Genomic DNA, 22271 nt, shown 5'->3' with positions numbered 1-22271 from the left:
TCTGTAAAGGCCTATTTTCATGGATTAGGTATAGGTTGATGGGCTTCATTTGATGGTAATTAGGTGGCCAGTTATTTTTTTTTCCATGGGGAAATATAAATGTCAATAAAACATTCTCCAATTTCTTGACTAGATATGAACCTGGGTACTGGCTTTCAAGAACTTGACAGGGAAATGAGGCTAGGAGTCTCACCATTCAGTTTGACATTTTAAATTTTGTACATCTGTTTTCATATGCACCTCATCTCCACTCTCCTTCAGTTTTTCCACAGAGGCAGTCTCCTCCTGGAAGAGGGTTAGTTATCTGCAAAGTGTGGTCTTGAGGTTAAACATTTTACATAGATTCTCAAACCATCTCCTGTGTTCATTCCCCTACCTCACCCTTACCTCCTGTGGCTATTGTCCAATCGTTCACATCCCTTTTCCTTCCCCATATACAAGTAGCACCCCACTATACATATATAAAGAAAATGAATAAAAACTCTAAGTCCCTCCATAAATTAAAAAAAAAAAAATGTTCTCTGGAATATGTTTCAGTCCTTAAAATATGTTCCCTAGGCCTTTATTAGATGATTCCACAATAATAAACTTAGGAATTTTATGTCCTCTTGAGCTATCTAATATATATAGAATATATAAATATATATTCCATATATAAATTTGTCTATAATTGCCCAAATTTTGGCAATGAGTAGGATATATTAAATTTCATCCACAGGAAGACTAGCATAATGGTATTATTCAAGTTTATTTTTTGGTAACATACTACTATCTTGAGACCAATTTAATGCTACATACCTATTCTTGACTTGGAAACGGTATCTCCCTTCCCTGATAGTAAATAAAGTTAAAAAGGATCAGGTAATGTCTAGGTAAATACAATATAATTCCAGTAAAGCTGGGAGAGAAACAAAATTTCACATTCAACCAAAATGGAGAGCTGTCCACTACTGTCTATGAATAAATGATCATATGTTCAGATTATATTTCTCTCTGTATATATAAATGTGCCATGTAACAAATGCAAAAAACTGAAGCTTATACTTTAAACATTTTTTTACTTCTTAAATGTACAGTTCTTTAGAATCTCTTCCAGAAATATGCAAAAGTTAACAAGATAAAAATATTTATTAGTGCCACCATTTTCGTCCTCCTATGTACAAAAATACAAACATTTAAGGAAAACTATATTTTCCATTTTTAAAAGGTAAAAATTTAATACTTTTTATATACACGTATTTAACCTTGCTAATATGACTTAAAAAGTATTGTATTTTTATCTGTGACATTAGTTTTCTAATTTAATAAATGAAGCACATAATGGGCCAAGAATATTATAATAATGGCCTATTCCCGCAGTTTGGTCATCTACAATCTTTGCACACTATATCAGATTTCATGGCAAAAAGGCTGCATGCTAACTAGATCTATGTCATGACTTTTAAACTGAACACTGCCTAAATATTTTCTAATAAAAATATCTTTGAAAGGCAACTAAAAATCTCAGAACTTCTTTATCACTATTCTCTCATTCTAGAATTCCAATTCTTTATTCAAGAATTCCAGGAGCCAATTTTGTCTTGAAAATATTCCTATTTCCAGACGGATAAAAATGCAACAGACCAGAAAGTTCTATAACAGATGCAAATGCAGAAGGGAATTTAAGACTGCATATGATAATGGTATTCCAAATTTGGGGGGAAAGAACTGAATTTTCAACAAATGGTATTTGGGAAAAAAGACTAGCCATCTGATAAAAAAAAAAAAAAAAAGTTATGTACCCGTTTTATGCCTTACACTAAAGTAAATGCCACGTAGACCAGATATATAAATATGGGGATATTACTCTGGGCGAGGGGAGATGACAGAAAAGAAATCCATCTCCATGTAGCTTATGTTCTAGATCAGTACTGTTCAACTGTTCTCCAACATGGAAATTTTCTACATCTCTGCTGTCCAATACAGTGACCACTCACCCATACGCGGCTAGTAGGCGCTTGAAATACACTGACACAGTGGGCTAACAAACTAAAATTTTCATTTAAACTCAGTTTAAATAACCACAGGTAGTGGGTGGCCACTGTATGGGCCACAGTAGTTCTGGTACATCGGTTCTTAAAGTGTCATGCCTGGGCCAGCAGCATCAGTATTTCTAGGACCTTGTTAGAAACACAAATTCTCAAGCCCCAGTCCAGATTAGTGAATCAGAAACTCTGGAAGTGTGTGCTTTGACAAACACTGCAGCCAATTCTCCTGCATATGCTAGTTTCCAAACCAGCAATCTAAAGAGGCTAAAGAAACAAGGAGAATATACAGTATAACAGATAATAATAAATGTTATGATGAAAAATAAGATAACAAAGGAGGTTAGGAAATGTTCTAAATGGAAAAAAAAAAAAAAAAAAAAAAAGACATTAGAACAGAGACCTGAATGGAATGGGCTATCTGGGGAAAGAAAATTCCAGGCAGAGTTAGACAAGCTGCAAAGGCCTGGGGGCAATAGTGTGCTCCACAAGTTTAAGGAAAAACAGAAAGCAGTGTGCTGGGGTGAACAAGGTAGACTGAAATCAGAGTGACTTGGGACTTTACCAAGTGAGAAAAAACCACTGGAGTTCTGAGGAGTGATGAGGTCTACTTTACATCTAAATGGATTATATGCTGATTGTTGTATTCACAATAGCCTGGGGAAGCAGTTACAAAGCCACTGCAAAAATTTAGGGGGAGATGGTGGCTTGGACTAGTCAGATTTCAGATATATTTTGTAAAGTGTTGACAGGATTAAAGCCGATGCCAGGCCAAAAGGGTAAGAAGACACAAGAGACAGAAAAACGAGTTAAGCAGTAGAAAGAGGCCAGTATTGCATGAACACTAGAACACGGGAGGATGGCTAAAAGGACCCAACAGGAGGCCTAAATTGCTAATTTAAATGATTTGCTCTATGATACATTAAGGTCCTGGTAGTTTCCAGGAACATGTTAAATCAAGAAAAGAAAGGAAATTTCAAAAGGTAGGAAAAAAAAAAAAAAAAAAAAAAAAAAAGAATCCAAAAATAAGATATATAGTCAGAGCCAGGGGAGAAGGCTCCAAGAACATTAACCCTTGGGAATCTATAATAATATTATGAAGGGGATTGAACTTTCCAAAGATCTAGGACAAGGGTTCAGGCCAATCTTATCTTGATCTGAAGGAGGAGGATGGGCTCAAGATGTTATGTGGGTTCCACTTATACCTAGATATGCACTCCTTTCTTGCAAGACCCTCTCTTAGCAATGTTTATTCCCAGTACCTAATACAGTATCAGTACACAGTGAGGTCAGTGTCACTGAATGAGGAATTTATAGGAACTGTGATTATTTATCTCTTAGGGAATTCTGGTATCTCAAACACATTAGACAATATACAACTGAGTTCTCTGCACAGTATGAGATGTATGAAAAGGCAAAGTTGTTGAAATGAGATTCATATGCTTTAAAAACACATACACAGAGGTATGAAAGCTGGATTTTTTTCTTAACTAACAAACTTGACTAGTAACCTTGTTGTATCTAAAGTCAAGACATCTTTACACAGAGGTGAGATTATGGCATTAGGTTGGGTTAAGACCGTTTCCAAAAATAACCTCAAACCTGTTCAAATGCTTCTTATATTTCACTGAAGCCTCAGCATTTAGCACTAAAAACATAGAAGACATGGTCCTAACCTAGCCAATTTTAAGCGTGAGAATTACTGTCTTAACTCTATCAAAGAGGAGCCTTAACACTATAAAAGTAGGACATTAACTTTTAAGCAGGCTCTGCATGCAATGGGGCTACTTTGGGGAATATCTAGTCCCGAACTGCACCATAGAAAACAGAACTCATCTCGAGTATAGTTTAGAGTTATCCACCTAGAAGTCAAATTACTTCTAGCAAAACAACAATTTTGTTTTGAGGATAGCTATCCCAAGTTGATGTACCAAACAGCAATTGGCTAACAGGTTCTACCCTAGAATCACCACAGGAAAAGACTTGTGTCCATGTTTGCTAAAACAGGAGCATGTGCCAACAGGCCACCTGAAACCTGAGCCAAATGATTAAAAGTAGAAAAGGACTAGCTGACCTTGGTCATCACTTTCTCAATCAAATAAGAAATAGTATCATCCTCCTCTATACCCCCCTATCACTTGGAATTTGGGTTTATTATATTATTTAAGAGTCTACTGTGTATTACCATTTATAAGTTTTTTTCTCTTGTAAAGTAATTTTCTGGAGGGCAGATATTTTTTAAGACTCTCTAAAAACTCTTATTTCTTCTTTAAAATGGAGAAATCCCTATGAAATTCCCTACTTCCTTTAGAAATAAAAAACCCCTTGTATGAATTTTATATCTATTATCTCATTTGAGCTCATAACCACCACAAAAGCTACTCTTACTTCATGAATGAAAAAGCTGAAGTTAGAAAAGTTACATGACCAGATTACGAAGAACATATACAGAATGAAGGTGCAGTCAAAATTAGAATTTCCTGAGTCCTAATGGAGCTACATTTTAGCCTCTCAATAACCATAAATCAGGATTCAAGGTGGGGTGGATGGTGTGGAACAGGCTAACTGCTATCTGTTGTAGTTTTACTTCAAAGAATGATGACATCACTAAATCACCCCCTAAATACTATGGTGACTCTTTCTGCATTCATGACACCTATTAGAGGTAATCTTGTCCTAGTTTTGCCACCTGCTAGCTAAGACGAGACCTCCATTTTTGTGTTTCAAAGTACAACTGGATATCAAAAATGAGAGTCATGATTCAACAAAGAGTTCTCAGATCAGCAAGATGTCCAATAACTTCCTCAGTGAATTTCCAACCCCTGGAAGTGTTTAAACAAAGTCACTTACCAATAGGGTGGCTATGTAATTTATCATCCAATCTGAGACACCTGAGAGCAAAAGGGGGCACTATTAGTAATTAATCTGGGATAATAGGTACAAACAGGGACTGTCATAGAAAATGAAGATGCATGATGTAAGGACTTTTTATGAATAGACAGATTTCAAAGTATCTGACAGGGGTTGAATTCTATGAATAAGATTCTTCCTTATTATGATCCTTTAAATTAAAAAAAAATTTTTGATGTTTATTTATTGTTGAGAGAGAGAAAGAGAGACAGAGCATGAGTAGGGGAGGGGCAGAGAGAGACGGAGAAACAGAATCTGAAGCAGGCAAGCTCCAAGCTCTGAATTGTCAGCACAGAGCCCGATGTGGGGCTCGAACCCAGGAACCATGAGATCATGACCTGAGCCGAAGTCAGAGGCTAAACCGACTGAGCCACCCAGGTGCCCCTTTATTATGATTCTTTAAATCTGCCCTACTATCTAATACCATTTTCAATGCATTCTCAAAACTGAGTTGAGTTGAATAGATTCTAGCCTCCCCTTACAAATGTGTACTAACAACCCAATTAGATTAATGATAGTATGGAAATTTTTAGAACACTCTTTGTTATTACTAATGTTTGTTTATCTTATGCTAACCCACCTAGCTCAATAATGAATTCAGGAATGAAGTAATGATCTCTATTCCTATGTGCATGAAATGGAGTAGATGAGGTACATAAAACAAATAAACCTAATCTCAAAGTTGAGAATGCTTACTGAATTAGGCTATAGGAAACATTTAGAAGAAAGTAACACAGAATTAAGATTTTAAGACAATAAAACCTTAGATTAGATTAGTATTAAACTGACAAAAATTCTTACATCAAATGATTAAAAAAAACAGATAAAAAATTTTTGAAATTCACTACTTTAGGCTAAACTCTACTTGGTCATTTACCTTGGATGTTACATTCAGAACTAATCATAATTACCTTCATAAAAACTGCGATTTAATAACATATCTATTAAACACATACACACACCCCTGATTTAAAAAAAAATGAAGTACTATAAATATATCTCATTGCAATTGGGGCGATGCAAATATGGACAAAAGATAAAATTTTATGACACAAAAGTGAGAAATCATTAACTTAAAGGTAGGTTAATAAGATAGTATCTGCAATATGATACCATATTGCCATATTGGGAAAAAAACAAAAGAAGTGCCTATATAGGTAATGTATACATTTGTGTGTGTCTATGTATGAATAAAAGGTTATATACTATAATGTTAATATACGTAAACTGCCTGTTTAATAATGACATGACGTTTTAATTTTTTTAGCTTATCTGCATTTTCCTACTTTATAGTGTCCAACTATTGCATTTGTAGTCATAAAAAAATCAAAAAGAAAATTAACAAGAGTCATTGTTATAAGGTGTAGATGCCCAGAAAGTAAAGAGAGGAGAGTAGCTCCCCTAGGAATTAACTCAGAGAACATTTGTGAGTATTCTGTCACCTTTTTCCAACCAGGACAGCAATCAACCAGTAGAGGCTTATGCACTCCCTGGCTCAGAGCTGTGGAGGGCAATATTGGAGCCCAGATTACAGGATTCTTCAGTCTCACCAATAAAAACTCAAAAAGTGCTGTTCTACTTAAATAATTTAAAATTCCAACTTTTATTTTAAGCATCCACAATTGAATAAGTATCTACACTAAAATTTCAGCATTCTTAGAGTTCAACATGATTTGTGCCATGGAATAGATTTTCAGCAGTGTGTTTTTGAAATCTATTTGCCTATTATATATATACTATACATTTGTCATTATTTTACACTTTTCAATAAATGTAAATGTGATATGAAATTTTGAAACTCTTCTGAGATCCATACTGTTGTATTACTGATTTTTTTTAAACAAAATTGACCCACATTAATGCAGTTATTATCTTGTCATTTTTCATAGTCTACTTTTTCCAATAGGTGGCACTGTAGTCCATGTCAACTGTTTCTGAGCTAGTTCTCTGACCCAACTAGTGCCCGTCAAAACTGCGGGGCTTACTCTCAACTCTGCTATAAACTGGTGCTGCTGGACAGGCAAATTAGGTCACAAATCATGTGCAACATGTCGCTGGGTCATTTTATAGGCAAAGGCCAGAGAGATGAGGCAACTTGCTGGAGGTTACATAGCAAGTTACAGAATCAACTATAGGGCCCAGGATTTCTAACTTCAAGTTCTATGCTTTCTTTATTTGTGTTTTCATTTATGGCATTCTCAGATTTGCTCAAATCAAAACAAATTTCTATTTATGGTAGGAGCATAAAAGAAAGCAATATCTTTTTTATAAATGGTGTTGATTCTCTTTTGAAGAAGAGAGACTGTGCTAGTCTAGCCATACAATGCTCTCTCCACAGGCTAAAAAAGAGGATTGATGTCAATCTTTTACCAAATCTCCCAAATGAAAACTGTTTTTAAAGTGTCCCAGAGAAAGAGAATAGAGAAAAAAGGAACAAACACTTCATGAGGAATAATTACATCCTAGGCAGACACCTGACTATAAGGTAAGGACCTGGAGTGATATGCAAACATACTCACATATTTCCTTATTCTCTGTAGTGTCTATAGCAGTTTAGCCCATAAACTCATTTTCATTAAAAATTAACTTTCCCAAGTACATGTAGACACCACTACTTGTGCTGTTGCATAGTGTAGCATTTTCTGAGGAGGGCAGGCCCTGGGCATCTTGTCCCTAACAGCAGTGTCCTTTAATGCTTACTTTTAATAAAGCACAGAGCTGCTCTGTCTGGTGAAGAAGGCTGTTTACTCTGCCCGCATGCATGTGCACGTGCACACACACACACTCATACATGTTTATGGGTATATATATGTGCGCGCGCGCGCACACACACACACACACACACACACCACAATAAACATTTTAATTTCACCTCCCTTTAATCTAATCATCCATGACAGGATGCACAGAAATGCCCAAGGGTTTTCAGTCTGGCACCGCAGGTAGCCTCAAGGTAAGCAAAGGACCGCAAAGACAAGATGGCAGACAAAGGGTGACTTTTGGTCTCTAAAGAGGCATTATCAGTAAGCTCCAGTACCAAAAGATTGGTAAGCCAGTGCAAGGTTACCAACCTAATTCAGGACAAGTTTTTAGTTTCCCCCTGAGCACAAAGTCTATTACCACCTCCAACCTTATTGTGTTCCCTAATCTGAATAAGCTCTTTGGTGAAAAATCAATGTACAAATAAGGGCATTCTTCTGAAGATAATGCTATGTGTTCACATTCCTGCAAATGGAACATTCTGAGCATATCTCTGTATGAGTTGTATAAGGAGACAAAGGGAAACTTTCTAAAAATCTTCCCCAAGACATTTTGAGGAAAAGAAAATATATATGTATATATATCTAAAAAGTTAAATGAAGTATATAAGTTTTCTAAATATTTATTCCAGTCTAATATTGATATTATTCTTCAAAGGAAATGCATATTTGATAGATAATACTATCAAAATAAATATCATGCACGAGGAATATTTAGATAAATTAAGAAAATATCATCTCAAAAAGTTTTATTAGAGACTGTTCACAGTGACATATGGAACTCTGATTTTCTAAGAAAACATTATGTATATAAACTTATTTAAAATTATTCTTCCTTAATCTTCCACCAAATTCCTGAATTATTTTGTTGAAACTTTCCTTATTCTATTTATAGTAACAAAGCCAGGAAGAAATTTAAGTTGTCCATGTCATGGGTCTTCATTTTAGGTAGCTAACATTTATCTGCACATTTTTTTGTTACAGTTAAACACTGTTTTGTTTTTTAACCATGGGCCAATGGTTGCTGCAACATTCAAGATACTCCAAATTACACTCTTAAGATATCCCAAATTGTAGCTTAAGATATCTACAATCACTAAGATATCCAGAATCACACCACCACTTTTAATCACAAACACTTAATATTAAAAAATTAGTCACTGCACCTATAACTTGAGTCATTCCTGAATGATAAAACTATTAGGAACAAAGTCCCTGAATCAAAATGTCTGATGAAAACACTGGTATGAAACAAATTCTGCTTATAGGAAAGTTTTTCAGCCCTAAACAAATTTTAAACAGCAATCAGTATTTGGGACACACCTTCCTTGTTCTCTATGTGGAGAAATTATCTTTATTTAAAAAATCCTAGGAAAGTAACTATGGACCGTCAAAACAAATGTCTCTTCAGAACATACCATTTAAGTTGCTACCTCCATGTACATAAAAGAGTTTAGGAAGACCATTTTCATTTTAATGTATTTATTAAATGCCTAGTATATTGCAAGAAACTGCTAAGCACCATGAAGTAATGATGCCCGCATGGGTCTTGTGGTCTATTCAAGAAGAGAAGACATGCATATTAATTATAGCATAGATGGATATAGGATAACCATCAATGGTAATAAAGTGTCAGAAGAGTTTGGAAGGTAGAGGTAACAGTTCATTCTGGGAAGATTAGGGAGCCTTCATAAATAAAGGTGTTACTTGAGCTACAAGCCAAACGGAGAAAATGTGGGTGGTAAGGTACTCCAGATGAAAAAAACATTCAAAAAGGTGTGGAGGTGGAAAAGTAGAGTATCTGTAGAACAAAAGAGTCGTGCAGCTGAAGCTTAAGATATTCAAAGGGGGGGGCGCCTGGGTGGCTCAGTCGGTTAAGCGGCCAACTTCGGCTCAGGTCATGATCTCACGGTCTGTGAGTTCAAGCCCCGCGTCGGGCTCTGTGCTGACAGCTCGGAGCCTGGAGCCTGTTTCAGATTCTGTGTCTCCCTCTCTCTGACCCTCCCCCGTTCATGCTCTGTCTCGCTCTGTCTCAAAAATAAATAAACGTTAAAAAAAAATTTAAAAAAAAAAAAAAAAAAAGATATTCAAAGGGGAACAGGGAAGGAAAATCGTACCTAATTGTGGAGAAGAAGAAATAAGGTGTCCCAATCTTCAGACGTGGTAGTTTGGACTTCCTTAATTTGATATTGAATTATTGTACCTGTGTTCTTTTATCAAAAATAGTGCCATAAAGAGAGGGGTGTTTTAGTCAGATGCATTTGAGGGTGAGAGGTAAGTGGAGAGAGCCCAGGATGAAGGAAAGCAATTCTCAATAGAAAATGGAGGACTCCACATGTGCCAGGCACTGACACCATTTCATTTAATCCTAACAACGGAGTTATCAAGCATTTTTATAGATAAGAAAACTGAGGCATTCCAACAATTGGTGACCCAGAAACAAAACGGTAATTAATGGAAAATTACTCAGGTTTAGGGACCTAAGAAGCAAACATTGTGGAAGGTCAAAAGGGCGAAGAAAATCTAGGATCGTTTTAAGTACAAATGTAGTAGAAATGATTGGTGCAGAATCCAAGATAAATATGAAGAAAAATGCATCAACTTGCAGAAAAGTCATAAATTAGCCTTCATAAAAAGGATGAAGAACAAATCCAATGAAAAAACAGAAAGTATATAAGCCACACTGTCAAAAAGGTTGTGTCAAAGAGGGAACCCTAAGATCTCAGTAATGACCAGCTTCAAAGTAATGAAATTCAGGGGTGCCAGGGTGACTCAGTTAGTTAAATGTCCAACTCTTGATTTTTGGCTCAGGTCATGATCTCATGGTACATTAATTTGAGCCCCACAGTGGGCTCTGTGCTGACAGTGCAGAGTCTTCTTGACAGTCTCTCTTTCTTTTTCTCTCTCTCTTAAAAATAAATAAGCATTTAAAAATAAAAAGTGATGAGATCCTACTCTCTTGGTAGATAAAGAAAGTAGACTATGGATGTTAGTTTCCCAGAGTTAAGGAAACAGAAAAGTTATCTCAGAAAACATATAAAAATTCTAAAATAATTATGATGGGTGACAGGACATAGGAAAACCATGATGCTAATGCTAAAGTCATTGAGGTTAAAAAAAAAAAAAAAAGCCCAAAGAACTCAGAAAGCTGAGAGTAGAGAAGAAGGCGATATAAATGCATGACTGGAAGGACCAAGAAGAAATTTTGAGGAGTACTGGTGATGAAACCATTGTTACCTGTCAGTATCAGTGAAGAATTAGGAAAAATACTGACTTTTAAAAAAAATTACTTTGACTTCAGGAAAAATAAAAGGAACTGTCTTCATTGGCCCTAGCCACATCCATTATTATTATTATTTTAAAACCAGGGTATCAAGAACTGAAGATGATAGTCATGGTCTCTAACTTACAAGATGCCTTCCTTACTCAAAAGAAGCACAACCTAAGTGATTACCTGCATCTGAGCTAGAGGCCCAAGGACAATCACAGGGTCTCAAACTCCTAAACAGGATTCATTGTGGGATCTCCAAAACCACTTTCAATACAAAATAAATGGCAAGGGGCGCCTGGGTGGCGCAGTCGGCTAAGCGTCCGACTTCAGCCAGGTCACGATCTCGCGGTCCGTGAGTTTGAGCCCCGCATCAGGCTCTGGGCTGATGGCTCAGAGCCTGGAGCCTGTTTCCGATTCTGTGTCTCCCTCTCTCTCTGCCCCTCCCCCGTTCATGCTCTGTCTCTCTCTGTGCCAAAAATAAATAAAAAAACGTTGAAAAAAAAAAAAATTTAAAATAAATGGCAAATTGCAACTTACTTAAATTTAATGAGAATTTAATACACAGTATTATGTATGGTTTGCTAATGCTGAACTTTTCTACTTTCACATAATTCTAGTAATTTGTGAAGTTACACATAAACTTGATGGTAAATCTGAAGATTAAGGTTATCTTGAATGAGTTTCTTCTAGACAAAACCACACTGTAAGGATTCAACAACCTATAGATTGCTTACTTATTCTTTTGTTCTACACACACACACACACACACACACACACACACACACACATTTTTTTCTCTCTCTCACTCTTTCTCTATACAAAGGTCAAAACAGCTTAGATTTCTAAAACAGGACTCCTGATAACAAACGGGCAGTTGAAGGTGAAAGGTGGAACAAGACCAAGTATACGGTTCATGTAACTTTCCACTTCAAAATGAAATGGAAAATTACACTTGGCTTTATTCCATTTTTCCAATTTTTATGCAGGTATTAAAAGTATCAGTCTCCTAAATCACATTTTCACTTCTTGCTGGGTTAAAGTTTAATTTTACATTTCTATTAAACTTATCTACATTTTTAGTAAATTGATGAAATCAAAGAACTAAAAAAATCCTACAATTTTACAGTCAGATTTATCTGTTTTGATAAATAAGAGAGTATGACATTTTAAGAGTAGTTAGTAACCTCTGCAAAATCAGATTCAGAGAAGCAGCTTTAAAAGGAAGCAATAATTTGGAGAGAAAGGGAAAGAATTTCCTTATAGGTCATTGGCTTGCTTTGTAAGTTGAACTTATAAAATCAATATAACCAATGATTGTTCCTCAGGGAAAAACTTTTTTTTTTTTTAAAGAAAACTTATTAAATTAGTAATAAAAAAACAGTTCTAAGTTTCAAGAGTCACTTGACGGGGGTTGTGGAATTCATAACATTGATACTAAAATATTATTAGGAAAAAATTTATCACCTTTTAGCATATTTTTAATAGATAACTAAATAGGGTGATGAATGAAGTATTCTGTCAAAGAAAAAAATCAAGAAGTACATATAAAACAGAAGGTATCAACAACAGAAGAAGAAAGGGAACTCCTGCTTTCATTTGCTCCATCGTACCTGCCATGAACAGTAGTGGATTTGATAATATCTCCAGGTAGCACCACTGAGAGTTCAATGTCTTTCTCTATCATGTTTTCTTTCTGTTCCATGATGCAAGCAGAGGAGTCTACAGTATCATCAACTGAAGAGGCATCAAGGTATTTGGTCTCAGCTGGAGGAAGTGGTGCCTTGGCTTTTGGTTTTCTCCTTAAATAAAAATAAAACGCAGTAATTAAATATATCCATTTTATTTTTAAGTTTATTTATTTTGAGAGACAGAGAAAACAAGCAGGGGAGGGACAGAGAGGGAGGGAGAGATAATCCCAAACAGGCTCCACACCATCAGCGCAGAGCCTGATGCGGGGCTGGAACTCACGAACCACAAGACCATGACCTGAGCCCAAATCAAGAGTCAAATGCTTACTGACTGAGCCACCCAGACAACCCTAAATATATCTATTTTAGTAACTTTCTAATATGATCTAATTTAACAAAAACACAAAATGTGTGTGTACATGTTTTTCACATGTAGAAGAAACAAGCACCAAAATGTTAACTGTTTATTAGACATGATGGAATTAAGGATTTTTCTTTGCCTTAAAAAAAAAATGTTTATTGTTGGGCGCTGGGGGGTTCAGTTGGTTGAGTGTCCAACTTCAGCTCAGGTCACGATCTCCCGGTTTGTGGGTTCCGGTCCAGCATCGGGCTCTGTGCTGAGCCTGGAGCTCAGAGCCTGGAGCCTGCTTCAGATTCTGTGTCTCCCTCTCTCTGCTCCTTCCCTGCTCGCACTCTGTCTCTCTCTCTCTCTCAAAAATAAATAAACATGTTTAAAAAATTTAAAAAAAAGTTTACTGTTTATTTTTGAGAGACAGACAGAGAGAGAGAGACAGAGACAGGGAGAGGCAGAGAGACAGAACACAATCTGAAGCAGGCTCTAGGCTCCTAGCTGTCAGCAGAGAGCCCCATGCGGGGTTCAAACTCACAAACCTTGAGATCATGACCTGCACTGAAGTCTGACACTTAACTGACTGAGCTACCCAGGTGCCCCCTTTTATGCTTTTTTTTTTTTAATTGGTGCTCTCTTTTGTTTTCAACAACATGACTACATTAATTGGCAATAAAAAGAAACATGATAATAAATTCGATATTCACTTTCATTAAGTTCAATTAATGTATGTTTGTTACAGTAAAGCAAAAGTGTAACATTTTCTTTGAGATAAAGTATAAAAATCCTTGCTGTCCCAGGATGGAGATCAGTATCTCATTCCTATACCTCATCACAGCTCTTACCTATGTGCCTTTCACTCTATTTATTTCCAACCTAGCATGTTCTACCTCTCTATCCAGATAACTCCTACCTACTCTTCAAAGTCTAGCTGAAACCACCCTTTCCTAACCCCTCAAAGTACAGTCTCTCTCTATATAGCATATACAACAGATTCCATAAATGTGACATTTTTCCCATTTCCCCCCTTGGGTACCAGTTTAATCTCTCTGCCTACGTTTATAACTCTCTGGAGGAAAGAAGCATGCTATTTTACCCACTGCACTTAGCAATGAACAATGAACTGTGATTGGTTATTTGATAAAATACATTTCTGCCTCAGTGAAAAATTCTACAAATAATTACTCTAGCAAATATGTTTCAGTGTCACTAGGGCAACCTCTTATAACCTATTTATAACAGAAATAGGTAGCAGACATGCTGAAAACATTCACATGGGCCAATTCAATGATTTGATGGGTTGAAAAAGCATAAAAAGAAAGTAACTACAAATAATGACATACTTATTTTTAAGTACTACAAATTAAAACTTTTGAAAATGTGGTCTTTAATTGCTTTTGGAAGAATTACTACTGCTTTCCATTCAGAAAAATATAAATTTTAATTTCTCCCTCTCCCCATTTCCCACACAAAGTAAAAACCAAACAAGAGAAAGGGCTTCTTTATAAGTAAATATGTTAACATCCAGCCATTTAGTATTTTCAAAATTTAAAGTCTCAGACACCCAAGCACCTTTATGCATTTGACATCATGAAAAGCAGAAATTTCCTACACTGTACATTAATTTTCCAAAATAATAGGCATTCAATTTTTAAGAGTATAATTGTGGAGATATATTGTACCTGAGAAAATATTTCTTTTACAGTAGTGACAAGAATGAATTTTTAAAAGTGTTACAATATACATAACACATTTATAAAATCTATATAAGAAAAATTTTACCCAATTTCAAAACATTGTTAATATGTAGAATTGACTACTCATATGTGTTCAACCTACAACTGTCCTGTAAGAGACAATTATGTAGCCGATTCAGCTAAGCACTGGGGATGTAAAGATGATAGGGCCCAATTCCTACTCCTAAAGAGTTCAAACCCCAAAAGGACCAATTAATACACACAAAATCATGACAAAGTTTGATGACTACTCTCATGTAGGTATACAAATGATACAGCTGAAGCTCATGGGAAGAGAAACTTTCCTAGGAACTCAGAAGTGTTTTACAGATAGGAAACATAAGTTTAGGGGAATGCATAGAAACTACCAGGGTGGGGGTGGAGGGACATGAAGTAATTTACATTTCAGGCACAGGAAAGCAAATGGAACCATGAAAGAAACTGGTACTTTCACAGAATTGGATAGTTTGGTAAAAATCCACAGAAAAGTCAAAGGAGATGAGAAATCAGTAAATCAATTTTTAAATACTTTGATAAATAAGTGAATTCAGGGGATGCCTAGGTAGCTCAATTGGTTAAGTGTTGGACTTTTGATTGTAGCTCTGGTCATGATCTTAGTTAGGGTTCGTGGGATCAAGCCCCGCACTGGGCTCCATGCTGTTAGCAGATTCTCATTCATTCTCATTTTCTCTCTCTCTCTCTCAAAATAAATAAACTTAAAAGAAAAAAAGAATTCAGTAAACCAGCTCAGTATAACATGAACATGCTAAAGTCAATAGCCTATATAAACAAATGCAAAAGTAGTCAGAAAGTATAATGAAAAAAAACTTTTATACCAGCAACAAAAACGAATCTTAAAAATTGTTATAATACATATAACAAGAATTTCGCAAAATCTGTATGAAAAAAATCTTAAACGCCAAATATTCAGTTTGGATCTCTCCCTTCAACTCCAGATTTGTAAATCTAACGCCTACTTAACATCTGGACTCAGATGACTAACTGGAATCTCCAACTTAATTTAACTTCCGATTCCTCTCTCCAGCTCCTCTAAACTAAATCTTTTTCTCTCCAAGTCTCCTTATCTCTGTAAATCATAATTCTCCCAATTGCTTGAGCCAAAAAATCCCCTCACACACATAGCTGCAATCCAATCCATCAACAATGTCTGCCACTTCTATATGATAGACCTGGATTCCACCAGCAACCCTGTTCACCCAACACCTCTGATCAAGTCGCTAGGTAGTCTCGGTGATCCCACCGTTGGCCCTTCACATTCTTTTCAACACAGCTGCTGGAGTGATCCTTTTAAGTTGTAAGATCACCACACTTCCTCTCATACTCTCCAATGACTTCTGACTTCACCCAGAATAAGATCTAGAGTCCTATAATTTGTCCTTCCTTACCTCTGGTCTCTCTAATTTCCTCTTCCTGTCCTTATGGCACTCCAATACTGTGACTCTTGCCCTTTTCTGGAACACACCTAGAACAATCCTTTTTTTTTTTTTTTTTTTTTAACACCTGTAACAATCCTGACTCAAGATTCTCACAGGGTCTGCTTCTAACTTTTTAAGACAGTACCTCTATTTCTCTGCTTTATTTTTGCCATAGGGCTTATCAACAACTAACATATTATTTTTTCATGTCTCCTTCTATTAAAGAGTAATTACTCCCATGACGATAAGGACTAGTCTCCACTGCCTTGTGTCACACATATTTGCAAATACATAGTATCTCTGGAACAATGCCTGCCACATAGCAGGCACTCATATTTACTGAATGAATGAATTCAATGAATATTTGCCACAAAAGAGGAGGCCCCTATGCATATAACTGGGAAGGAAAACTTCTTACCACCAAGGAAGGGAATGGGTTTTTACATCTGAATAAACTGTGTTGGAGTTTTAGAAATTGATTATATTCTATTTTTGAGAAGATGAGTACTGGAAAATACACACTGGATTTATTAGCAAGAAATAACTGGGACACTTTGGGCTCTTAAAAGAGTTTCATTAGGAAGGCTGAAGAGAAGCCCAAGTGCCACAGGCAGGGAGGTAAAGAAGCGGAACCATTGGGTCTGCAGCGGACATGGCTTTCAAGAGTGGCAGGACAGAGGTCTGAGAGGCACCTCCTGTCGCTGCCATCATCCCCCCCAGCCCCTGATTTCATTAGGGATGAAAGGAGGCACCTTCTCATCTCCAGAAGAGGCCCATCCTGGTCTCTATTTGAATGCCCTCCTCATCCTCTCTACCTTTACACATATTATTTATCCCTCAAGATCCAGACTGAGTCATAATTCCCTGGGACGTCTTTCTACTGCACACCACAATGAACTCTGACGAACAGTTTTAATGTTCTGTGTATGTGTGACTTTTATTTCCTAAAGTACTTTGAAGTCTGTGATGAAAACTCATCTTAAATTACTAAAGATAAGCCTACTTACAAAGAAAAAGGGAAAGCAGAACAAAGCACTAGTTGAAATATTATTTACATAGAACTTCTTTTAAGAACATCTTAGTGTTCCCTGTTATTCAAATAATAAAGCATTGGTCACCTCTGGTCCTGATAACTGGAAAGCATATTGGCAATCAGACCAAGATCTTGCCACAGCGAACTAGAAATCCAACTGGGATAATGCATTGTCTAGTTAAATAATGAATACAAAGCAAAAAAAAAAAAAAAAAAAGTGTCATAAAGTAGATGAGTAACATTAAAAATCCAGAGCAATGAGAGCATGATGAAACAAGCTCTGTGGGGGTGGGAAAGTTTACTTCAAAGAGAAGAGATATGTGACTCAGATCATGAAAGAAAAGTAGAATTTAGGTGGGCAGAACCTGCAGGATCATTATGTGTTGCTTCCCTATTGTGATTCATTTATATTAAATTCGGGAATGTGTCTATAAGTTAAAGTTTGCTTACTACACAATATAGTCTAGTGAGAAGAATACTGGGTAGAGGCCTGGATTTGGTCTAAATCCTAAGTAGTTTCAAGACTTTAACTTAGCCTTTTACTCACCAGCTAAATTTTAAAAATACCTTTTACCTACTTATATCTCTTCTAATATTCTCAATTTTTAAAAATTAATTGATTTATTTAGAGGGAGAAAGAGAGTAAGCACGAGTGGGAGAGGGGCAGAGAGAGAATCCCAAATGGGCTCTGTGCTGTCATCACAGAGCCCAACATGGACTCAATCTCACAAACTGTGAGATCATGACCAGAGCCAAAAGCAAGAGGGGAATGCTTAACCAACTGAGCCACCCAGGCACCCCCACCCTACAATGTTCTTAATTTTTTTTACTGAGATGCTCTGAAGCAGTAATAAAATTAAATGTTACCCAAAGCCAAAGGTATAGTGAAAATAATCAAAGCTTATGACCTAACCCAGGTATAGGTAATTCTGGTAATGCAAAAAAAAAAATTAATACATCCATGTGTAATAACACTATAATTTATTGCTTAAGGATACTAGTTTTTGTTAATATTTAAAAATTACAGTAAATGTCATTGAAGTCCCCAACCCTTTTAAATTTATGTGTTAATGTTTGTTTATTTTTGAGAGTGCATGCGTGAACAGGGGAGGGACAGAGAGAGAATTCCAACCAGGCTCCACACTGACAGTCTGTCATGGGGCTCAAACCCAAAAACCGTGAGATCGTGACCTCAGCCAAAATTAAGAGTTGGGAGTTGGAGGTTCAACTGATGGAGTCACCCAGGTGCCCCACCCCCATCCCTTTTAAATAGCAATGTTGGAGTCAGTTTTCCTACCCAGGGGATTTTTACATAAGCTCTTCTTCACCAGTCGCCTAATTTGACTGCCAGTTTCCACTCCTTAGAAACTGCTACCCATAACCAAAAACAACAGCAAATAGGGGGAGATGGAGGGAGACTTACACTGAAAAGATACGGAAAACTCCTCTAGGTTGGGACAAAAATTCATTAATCAAGCCTTAAAAATAACAAGACACAACATCACACATGAATATGGTAAATTGAGTAGTATTATTTACATCTATACTCTCATTTATAATACATTTACATATGAATGCTTGCTTCTGTTTGAGGCACAAAATTTCTTTTTCTCCCCCAGCTTGAGGTATAATTGGTATACAAAAAACTGCACATTATTAATGAATGCAATTTGCTAAGTTTGTACATATGCTTATACTCCCTCCCCCAAAAATATTGCTTTCTTCATTAAAATTACCTCAATATTATACTCCATTTTCATGATAAAATTAAGGTAAACTTTCACACATTTACCATAACATTTTAAAAATATCAAAATGCAATTTTAACACAGAATTCAATTGGTCTCCTGCTAATACTGATTGGTCTTTTTATCACTAGATTTACAAATCACTTCAAATCATGTGTCCATTGCAATCATTACTCCATCTCTGTCAATATTAATATCCTTAAAATAAATGAAAAGAAGGAATATAAGAACCTCAGCAAAACAACAGAAATCTACTCAAATACCTCTTGGTTTGAAAGAAAAAAGCTTTACATTATATATGAGATATACTTACATCCTTTTTAAAAAAAATTTTTTTTAATGTTTATATTTTTTTTTGAGACAGAGAGAGACAGAGCATGAGCAGGGGAGGGGCAGAGAGAGAGAGAGAGAGAGAGAGAGAGAGAGAGAGGAAGACACAGGATCCAAAGCAGGCTCCAGGCTCTGAGCTGTCCGCACAGAGCCTGAAGCGGGGCTCGAATTCTCCAACTGTGAGATCATGACCTGGGCCGAAGTCGGACGCTCAACAGACCGAGCCACCCAGGTGCCCTGATATAGTTACATCCTTAGTAAGTTACTCAAGTCCAATGCGATCTCATCTGTTTGCTATATTTATATAGTATTCCTATAGATTCACTCAGGAAAGTAAATATATATATAATCTATATATATATTCACTCACTATATAAAAATACAGCCTCAATATCAAAGACAAAAATATAAAAGTGGAATAAGAAGTCTTAAAACAATAGGCTTTTTATGTATTACATCCTAATGCCAAAAAGAAATCAAACAGCCAACCTGTCTCCGTATAGCGGGCTACCAAAAATAAGATGCATAGTGGTAAGTGTCAGGGAGGCAGCCCTTCCAAATAACTGGCAATGTTCAGTGGTCCCTAAACTACACATTTCAGCCAGAAAGTGCAGACCGATTCCTCAAAGCAATTTCTTAGTGTTTCTCTTTAGGTTTAATATGAGAAGATTGTATTAAACAGAAATCTGTCCTAATGGTAGGCATAACATTGTGCTACATGCTTGAGGGAATGCAATTAAGAAGAACAAAAGGTCTCTTTTCTTGATGAGCCTTATATGAAATTAGAGTGAGCGGGGCAAAGCGGCTTTAAAAGATAAGCACTAATGAGAGGCAACAAAGGGAGACCCCCAAAAATCACATGATTCTTAACAGACATTTCTCTTGTCAAGGTCACCAATCACCTATGTGTGTCCAAATCTCATGGAAGATTACCTGAGTCATCTCAGTTACATTTGAGTGAGTTTCTAAATTCCAATAAGGACACATTTCACAGCTGTGCAGCAGCTGTGCTGGGAATCCTTTTCCCTCAGCTTCTCTGTGTGACAATACAATTTACTATGTTCTTCTTCCTTCACTGTCACTCCTCAGTCTCTATCCTCATCTCCCTGTCCCAGGCTCCTTCCCTGCCCTTTTCTCTTTCTACAACTCTCCCTTCCAGGTGATTTCATCAAACTCCAAGGCTTTAACTACAAGTAGAGGACTCTCAAACTTACTTCCCCAACCCTGACTTGTTTCTTGAGCTCTGATTAAATGCTCAGTAATTGCATGGTCATCTCCATTTGGATGTCCAATAGGTATCTCATAACCCATACTCTTGATTCTCTTTTCCATCCCAATTCACATCCAACACCCTCCCAACCCATCCTGGTATTCCCCATGTCTGCAAATGGCACCACACTAAACACCCCATTAACTCAAGAAAAACTCTTAGGCATCTCTTGATTCCTCTCTGTCACTATCTCCTATTTCCAAGCTATTATCATCAGCTACTTGTCATCAGCTTCTCTGTTATCACCCTGGTAATTAAAGCATCATCTCTTGGGGCACCTGCGTGGCTCAGACGGTTAAGCGTCCAACTTCCATTCGGGTCATGGTCTCGTGGTTTGTGAATTCAAGCCCCGCATTGGGCTCTGTGCTGACAGCTCAGAGCCTGGAGCCTGCTTTGGATTCTCCCTCTCTCTCTGCCCTTCCCCTGCTCACACTCTGTCTCTCTCTCTCTCTCTCAAAAATAAATAAACATTAAAAATTTTTTTTTAAAAAAAAGCATCATCCCTTGTTTAGACTGTTCCAATAGCCTCCTGACTGATCTCTTCTGTTTTTCCTCTTGTGCCTTAAAATCTATTCTCTTCAGCAGTCAGGAGTGATCTTTTAAATATGTAAATCTGATCACTTTGTATCTATGAGCTCTCACTGGCCTCCCAATGCACTAAGAATAAAACTCAAATCCCTGTCTTTGGTGTACAAGGCCCTAGATGAGCCAACCTGGTGGCTGTCAATGTGTGATTTCAGAGTAGCAGCTTCTAGGACCTTGTTATAAATGTACATTTTGGGGGCACCTGGATGGCTCAGTAAGTTAAGTGTCTGGCTCTTGATTTTGGCTCAGGTCCTGATCTCATGGTTGGTGAGATAGAACTCTGTGTCAGGCTCCACGCTGACAGTGTGGAATCTGCTTTGGATTCTCTCTCTCTCTCTGCCCCTCCCCTACTCATGTTCTCTCTTTCAAAATAAATAAATAAACTTAAAACAAAAAAGAAATGAACGTTTTCAGGGCCTACGGGGGACTTACATAACTAGAAACACTGGAGGTAGAGCCCTACAATTTGCATTTGACAACTCCTAAGTGATTGTGATGCACGCTAAAGTCCAAGCAAGCACTGACTTAGCCTCTGCAAACCTCTGAGCTCCCCTCCGGTGACTGTTTCAGCTCCCTGTGTAATTCACACTGGCATCCTTTACCTCCTCAAATAGACCAAACCCTTTCACTTCTACCCAAAGTGCTTTTAACCATAGAACTTCAAGTTGCCTGCTCCGTGAGCTCATTCAGACTGCAGATCAACTATTTCCTCCTGATAGAGGTATTCTGTCACCACTCAAAAGAGGTGCAAAAGCCGATCCATACCCATCCATCTCCCCCTAATCTTCACACAACTCCATTTTGTCCTCATCACATTTATCACTATCTGATATAACCCTGTTCATTCATGTATTCACTTATTATTTGATGGCAGCCTCTGGAATGAAAATTCTACGAGAACTGGGACCTGGCCTGTGTCATTCTCTGCTACCACCTCTAGAATGTTAAGTGCGACAAGACAGGGTAGGGTGGTCTATAAGTGTTTGCTGATTTAATCGAGGGAAGAAAGGATGGAAGGTTATATCAATTCCATGAATTCATAGGAGAATAAGAGCTTGGTGGGTTGCTAAGAATCAATTATTTTGTGACCAGTCACAAATATAAGAATTTCAAAGAGACCAACATAGATAAA

At 36.9% G+C, this 22271-nt stretch overlaps 1 protein-coding gene across 13 annotated transcripts in view; it reads right to left on the bottom strand.

Moving 5' to 3' along the window:
* Positions 1-22271, bottom strand: part of COBLL1 (cordon-bleu WH2 repeat protein like 1) — a 175071-nt gene that overhangs the window by 58806 nt on the left and 93994 nt on the right. For all 13 annotated transcript variants that reach the window (XM_060621271.2, XM_060621266.2, XM_060621277.2 and 10 more), the window contains one exon: positions 12575-12763. In XM_060621271.2, coding sequence (XP_060477254.2) covers positions 12575-12763 — 189 coding nt within the window. The remainder of the gene's footprint in view (positions 1-12574; positions 12764-22271) is intronic.

Source organism: Panthera onca, chromosome C1 (assembly GCF_046562875.1).
Source record: "Panthera onca isolate mPanOnc1 chromosome C1, mPanOnc1 haplotype 2, whole genome shotgun sequence".
Lineage (NCBI taxonomy): Eukaryota > Metazoa > Chordata > Mammalia > Carnivora > Felidae > Panthera > Panthera onca.
This window is presented reverse-complemented; position numbering and strand designations above follow the sequence as displayed.